At 38.9% G+C, this 7,266-nt stretch overlaps 3 protein-coding genes across 3 annotated transcripts in view; 2 read left to right on the top strand and 1 right to left on the bottom strand.

Moving 5' to 3' along the window:
* Positions 1-7,266, top strand: part of LOC121264945 (lipid droplet-associated hydrolase) — a 34,887-nt gene that overhangs the window by 4,136 nt on the left and 23,485 nt on the right. The window lies entirely within an intron of this gene.
* Positions 74-3,100, bottom strand: LOC121264947 (2-Cys peroxiredoxin BAS1, chloroplastic-like). The gene is made up of 7 exons (XM_041168335.1): positions 2,778-3,100; positions 2,493-2,567; positions 2,132-2,213; positions 1,955-2,034; positions 1,461-1,586; positions 522-635; positions 74-426 (listed from the first exon to the last, which is right to left on the bottom strand). The coding sequence occupies exons 1-7, from the start codon at positions 2,991-2,993 to the stop codon at positions 310-312; spliced, it is 810 nt and encodes a 269-aa protein (XP_041024269.1). The 5' UTR covers positions 2,994-3,100; the 3' UTR covers positions 74-309.
* Positions 3,405-4,916, top strand: LOC121264944 (transcription termination factor MTEF1, chloroplastic-like). Its single transcript, XM_041168329.1, has one exon. It carries the CDS (start codon positions 3,624-3,626, stop codon positions 4,668-4,670), a length of 1,047 nt encoding a protein of 348 aa, XP_041024263.1. The 5' UTR covers positions 3,405-3,623; the 3' UTR covers positions 4,671-4,916.

Genomic DNA, 7,266 nt, shown 5'->3' with positions numbered 1-7,266 from the left:
GCTACTCTCAATAGTAAACCAGGGTTGTGTCTAATGCCTAGTACTGGTACCCATGTTTGTTGGGGCACTACCGTGAAACGATCCGATTGGATCATGATTCAAACACATGATAATAGTGGCTGCAATGCATCAACTGTACTTAGCGACATCAATATTTTCCAGAAACAGGTTTAAGTCCTGCATTTATTCCCACACTCTGCTGCTCAAAATTCACGAGAACTAACACGACGTTACACGAATACAAAACCCCTTTACACCTCCCGAATTTAAATAAACATGCAATTTGGGTCATAAAAAGGTAGCCCAACTCTATATTGCTGCGAAGTACTCTTTGCTGAGCTTAGGGTCTGGCTTCATGGACTTCTCTCCGGGCTTCCATCCAGCAGGGCAAACTTCGTCTGGGTTCTCCTGCACATACTGCAAAGCCTGCATGGCACAAAGCGACGATGACTGAGTTTGAAGTTAACTAATCAAAAGTTGGGTAGTAACTCTACTTATTCTGTCCTTCAATACATAATTACCTGGAGTGTTCTTTTCGTTTCATCAACACTCCGCCCTATGGCGAGATTGTTAATGGTGGAGTGTTGTATAACTCCTTCCTTGTCAATGATGAAAAGTCCCCTCAATGCGATCCCCTAAAAGATTGAACGAACTTCAAAACTGGAAATTATATGCAAATTATAATGCAAACAAATAAAAAAAACATAGATCACTATAAAAAAAACATAATGCAAACAAACCTGTAGCAAATGGATAAAAACTATAACCAAAGTACCAAAAGCATCTATCCCAACATTTTACAAGCATTACATATATTCCATCCATTTTATATTGTTTGCCCACCATTTTATTTTGTGAAGTTCCAAAAACGAGCAAAATATTAACAAAAATCCCCAACTTTTTCTTCACTTTATTTGAAAAGTCAATACCCTGTTTTTCAATTGCTGTACTTCAGTTTAATTTAAGGATGGTAATTTGAAAAACTGGCAACTTTATTTTTAAAACAATAAAGAAAACAGTAAAAGCACCAAGGAAACAGAAAAAGACAGAAAACAGCTAAATTCAGACCCGCAGTTTAGACCTGACTCCTTATCATCCAACTTTGTAATTATCAATTAAAGACCAAAGACATAGCATATAAAAGATTAAATGCAAAAGTTTTTCAAGCAGAATATGCAATATATAACTAGATAGTAAGAAACTTCTATTCTGAGATGTGCGTGTATACATATGTGATTATTAGAAGGAATTTCGTAGAAACAAGTTCATAATCTTTGCCTTGTACCATGTTTCCTGATAAAGGTCCAAATGTCAATTTTTAACAAGCTTAGATAACCCCAATTTACTGCAAGGAGTTGGTCAAGACTACCACAAAATTCAATATTTTTAACAAGATCATGTCGGTTCATAATGTTAGAAAACAATTTTTGAAACTCCATTAATAACGAGTTATCTCATACCTGGTCTGGGATTAGCACACCAAACGATTTTGAGATTGATTTGGTCACATCAGAAATCAGGGGATACTTAAGATCACCAAGCCCACCTGACTTTCTATCTGTTTGGACCCATGCAAGGTGTGAGAACTACACAAAGGATAACATAAGAGCATCAGGAAAATAGGCAATTCCAACTTAGAGCATGGCAGTAATATACTTCTATTGAGGAAACACATGTACACACTTCATCCATACACGAAAGCCAACAAAATAGAACACATCAGTTATCTCAAAAGTTTAGAACGAACTGCTGAAATATGAATTTGGAATTACAGTCGGCACTTCATATTAGAAAACCAAAATTTAGAGTGCCGATCTAGAAGACAACTCTATGTGATGTTTGTAGTAAATGATACACCAATTTATTGAATCCGAACAAATTTATTAAAGCAAAAAAATGAATGGGGTGCCATTGGCTTTAGGAGCCTTCAAATTAAATGGAGAAAGCAACTTACCACACTGTCAGTTGAAACGCCCAATATTTCTGTGTTTAGCTGCTCAAACTCTGCGTGGCGATCGCTGAAAGCGGTGATCTCTGTGAATGAGGGGGAAGAGAAATGATAATAAGGGAAAGCTTTAGCATCCACTAGTACATAAACGTTCGATTTAGATTAGTTGAGTGTCAAACAAACCAGTGGGACAAACAAATGTGAAATCCAACGGGTAGAAAAAGAGAATCACATATTTCTTCCCAATATATTCGGAGAGTTTAACCTGAAATGAAAATGCGTCCGTTATATGGAAACGAAAATAAATTAACAACTTAGCAGGAGCGTAAGAATTGGGTTTGTCTCCGTGGATCAGTCCCTAAATTCATTATTCTACCTAGCTTGACTCTCTCAAACAAAAAATCATTTTCAAATAGTTTAGACGAATTTATAAGCATCGACTGAAACTTCACCAATTTAACTTAGCGACCCAGTCTAATTTGGAGATTGCAAAAACAATCATGAGTGCCACTGAGTTTCTGGACATTTGTTCTTTATAAGCTACCTTGATGAACTCCTGATCGAAAACAGCCTCGGCCTCAAAATCCGGTGCTTTATTTCCAACCAATGGAAGGTCAGTCTGTGGAAAGAGCAATAGCGCAAGACATATATCATAATTTGAAACATAGAAAGAAAAAAAAAATTGATCTCCTCTAGAATATTGGCATTGGAGTTAACAGTACTGCAAGTAGTTAAAAAAGCAATATTGAGTTGCTGAAAGTGCAGAAAAAAGAAACAGAGAACGGAATCTACAAGAAGCGGGGAGATAAAAGAGAAGAAAATAACTCACAGAAGCCCTGACTGAGAAGGCCCGTCGAGAATGGGAGCCGCGAGTGAGGGAAATGGACCGAGGGACATGGGATTGGAGGGGTTTATGGAGGCCGTTGAAGGACTTGGGGATGGTTAGGGTTTGAGAGAAGGAATTGGAAATCGAAGCGGCGGGTGTGGTAGAAAAAGCCCTAGGGTTTGAAGCGAAGAGAGTGGTGAAGGTAGCTGAGCAGGCCATTTAGGGGAAAGTAGAGAAGCTGGCTCGCTCCCACTGCTCTCTGTGGCTTTGGGAAGTGTTTGGCGGAGAAATGGTGGGTAAGTAAAGTAGATAACTGATAAAGAAGACCGGCAGGTGTAGGTTTGGTGGGATGATTGGGAATTTGGGATTTAGAGATGTCTCCTAATTTTAGACGTACAACAGGTTTTACTAGATTATACGCCATTTTTTTATATAAATATATATCGGGAAACCGGCTCCATACATTATGTCTTAGCCCATTGGGCTTTTCCTGGTCGAATAAATCTCCACAAGGCCGGCCTCTTTTCCTCCACTTTCCTCAGCCAACACGAATCGGTGATAAAATATTTAATGGCCCAACTAAAACTAAAGTAAAGTCCGAACATTGTCAGGCTTCGTGATCTTTTGGGCCTCTCGTCCTAATTTCCTCGTCTCTCTCATTTTGCCTCCCCCCAAGCCCCCCAACTTTCTGTTTGTAGCTTAGATTTTCAGATAGCATTCTCTCGTAATCTTCAAATCATTAAGCTTACATCCTTATCCTCTCCAGTCTCTACCCGCATCTCCTCTAAAACACTTCCCCACCGGAGAATACAACAGCCAACTCACCATCAACCATGTAGCGCCCATACAATGCACCAAGAAACTATCCATTTCCTCTCCTCCTCCACTAAGCCTTCTTTCTCTCCCTCTTCCTTCCTTCCAAAATCCAGTTTCTTCCCTCCCCACCATGATTCTCCCTCACTTTCTCGCTCAAAAAACCAACTGTTCCATGTATTCTCCCTCAAAGCCGCTATCTCTCTTCCGCTTAAATCCCATACTACTCCAGAACTTTCCTCCATGTCGCCCCCGAGTCGTCCAGTACTCCAGCAGCCTAATCCTCGTCGTTCCCAATTCCAGGAGAAAATGCTCTACCTCGATTCCATCGGCCTCGACTTCTTCTCCCTCATCAACCAGTACCCTCCGATCGTCTCCGCATCCCTCTCTGACGTCAAATCCACCGTCGATTACATGACCTCCCTGGGTTTCACTGCCATCGAGTTCCGCCGAATCGCCGGTATGTGCCCCGAAATCCTCACCTCTCGAGTCTCCGACATAGTCCCCGTATTCACCTTCCTGCTCCGCGAGGTCTGCGTCAACGGCTCCGATCTCAAGCGCGTCATCAACCGACGGCCGAGGTTGCTAGTCTGCAGCGTCAACCAACAACTCCGCCCCACCCTATACTTTCTCCAGAGTATCGGCATCTACGAGTTAAACAAGCACACGTCTTTGCTCTCCACTAGTGTCGAAGAAAAGCTCATACCCAGAATCGAGTACTTCGAAAAAATTGGGTTTTCGCACCGAGACGCGGTATCCATGTTTCGGAGATTTCCGCAGCTATTTAATTACAGCGTCAAACATAATTTTGAGCCGAAATTCGATTACTTTGTGGTGGAAATGAGAAGGGATTTGAGGGAGCTGAAAGAGTTTCCGCAGTACTTCTCGTTTAGCTTAGAGAATAGGATCAAGCCTAGGCACCAGTGTTGTGTAGAGAAGGGTGTGTGCTTTCCTCTCCCCGTATTGTTAAAGACGAGGGAGGCGCAATTCCAAGAGAGATTGGAGGTATGGTGTAATTCTTCTATACCATTGAGAACTTCCCCTTTGTGGTATACAAATTGTCATATTCATTCAAATGTATAGAGTAAATTTAGATTTAATTTGTCTTTGACTCTTTGCCAAGTTTCAATTGGTTGACGGTTGCGCAATGTGCATTCTGCAATATAACACGAAAAGCACCTTGATGATATAACATGTTGGGACACCACTCCAAACGTAGAAGTTTTGAGAAAATTATTTTAGATAAACTATTTAAGTAAATAGCTTGATGTTGTTTCTTGGGCTATCCCTGTTTCTCTCATCAATAAAGTTCTCATTTACCGATTAAAAATATATATATATATATGCTTGATGTTGTTCATTTCATCCCATGTGAAGCTTCAACAATTTAGGGCCCTTGGATCAGATTGGTACAATTTTTTTTGTTGGAAACACTGTTCTTTCTTCCGGAAATTCATACGTGTTACGATGGAAACTTGAGGTTTGTGTGGCATTTGACTTGTGTCAAAATTTAATTGACGTTATGGATCAACCTGTAAAGATTGGAAGTTTAGGGACAGTGTGTGTCACATTATTCCCATGGAGTGATTTTTTGGGTGCTTGTAATTGTACATACCTTTTATGTTGTCGAAAACCTCGGGGTTTCGAATCTAATTAAGAAAACTGTTCTGACAAGATGTTAATGGTTCAGTTTTAACCGGGTAGAAAAAGACTGCTATCCATGTGATACAACAATATGTGCAACGCTTGTCATCCATGTAGTTCATCTGTTCTTATATTTTTATCTAGGTGATTTAGGAAAATATGGCATTATCTAAGTTGCTGTCGAGTATCAAATCGTAAAATCTGGTTTTGCTATTCTCCCGCACACTTGAACTGCATTGCCACCACCATCCTGCAATCAAACTAAGATTTATAGCATAGCCCTGAGTTTTAGGTTGGGGAGATTAACCCATTGATTAAGGTTTTTCAGTTTGAGGACGTCCAATAGAATTGGAACGATGCATAGTGTAAGTCAATTATGTCCTGTGTTTTTAGTTTATCTGAACTGATGTACCTCCTATGGTACTGGCAGTAAAGTCTGAAAGTTAGGGATCTGTTAGTTGTTTTCTTAGGTGCGGTTTGGAGAACGAGATGAGATGGTTTTAAATGAAAGTTAAATAAAATATTATTAGAATACTATTTTTTAATATTATTATAGTTTTAGGATTTGAAAATGTTGAATTGTTTATTATATTTTGTATGAGAATTTGAAAAAGTTGTAATGATGAGAAGAGATGAGATGAAACACTCTCACTACCTTGACATGAATGATCCTGCTTAAGTTACTTCTATGCATTATAGGTTTATTTACTTTCTCCGACCAAAACATCGTAAAGCTGGAAGACCCAGCTTATCAACCTTCAATATCCCTTTGAGCAGATGAGGAACATCACTGCATTTTGCTTTACTTTCTCCATTTCGTTTTAGTTATTTGTAGGTTCTTCTATCCCTAGTTTTTTTCGTCTGAATTCCAGATTCAATCATTGAAGAACAATCATTGGTACTGTTTTGGGGAAGTGCTTATTAGTGTTGTGATCACTGGATCCTGGTATTGTTAGTCACAGTTGTAGGTCGATGCCAAGGGCCTTAGTTTTCATGCAAAACTATGATGTTACTTCACTTGTTATCGCATATGGTCCACCTACCAACTTGAGGAGGATGCTCTTTCTAGCGAGCTGAACGGAGGTTTTTCTAAATTTACATGATAACATTTTGAGTTAAATATTAAAAATGGTCTTTCTTATTGGGTGGTCTCTAAGTTCTGAAGGTGAACAATTTTCGCTCAATATATTTTCACTAATGATAAAATCAAACGCTCCCTCCATCTCCTATCAGTAAATCATTAGATATCGTCAACACCAATAACTATTTTGACATATCATTTTGATAAGCATCCGGATGCTTGATCAGTTCTTTATCTAAAAATGGTATGAATAATGAAGGCTTGATCCGGCCAAGTACGACAGGCTTCGCTAGTAACGAAGAGAAATGGCTTCCATAAAAAAAAAAAAAGAAAATGGCTTGCAGTTGCTGCAGATAAAGAGGGAGAGAAGATTACGCGGGTGTACATGTGTGTCTGTGAAGTACCATTTTCAACATAAAATGCATTTGGTGATTAAAAAAAAGCGATCCAAATTTGTCAAAAGTGCATCATAATCTAATATGATGACTTGGCACGGTCAAACCCGCTGATAACAGTAAAAACTCCGAATAAAATAAACAGCGGGAGTACACGTCATAAATTAACAACATTTGTACCATTATTAAGGGAAAGAAATGAAAAAAAAAAAACAACATTTGCATTTTTGCACGGGTTGGAATTTCATGGTACGGAGAAAGAGAGAGGTGAAAACATGACTACATGACATAGGAGAGCCGTTTGAGGTGAAGACAACTAAAGGCGCGTATCGCTTCGCCTATTTGTTTAGATTTTGTTCTTTTTGTCGGTTGTTATCTTTTTTTTTTTTTTTTTTTAGTAATGCCCCATATTTTTGGGTAAATTCAAATCACGTGCTGCCGTTCCCTTTTTCTTGTATTAATACCCTAAATCCATACTATATAGTCTATAAAGTATGGAGCATCGAATGGTGATTTTTCCATTTTATATTAATTAGAATGAGATTTATTAAATTTGTTT

Source organism: Juglans microcarpa x Juglans regia, chromosome 5D, assembly GCF_004785595.1.
Source record: "Juglans microcarpa x Juglans regia isolate MS1-56 chromosome 5D, Jm3101_v1.0, whole genome shotgun sequence".
Lineage (NCBI taxonomy): Eukaryota > Viridiplantae > Streptophyta > Magnoliopsida > Fagales > Juglandaceae > Juglans > Juglans microcarpa x Juglans regia.
The sequence above is the reverse complement of the archived record's forward strand: the minus strand, read 5'-3'. Positions and strand labels throughout refer to the sequence as shown.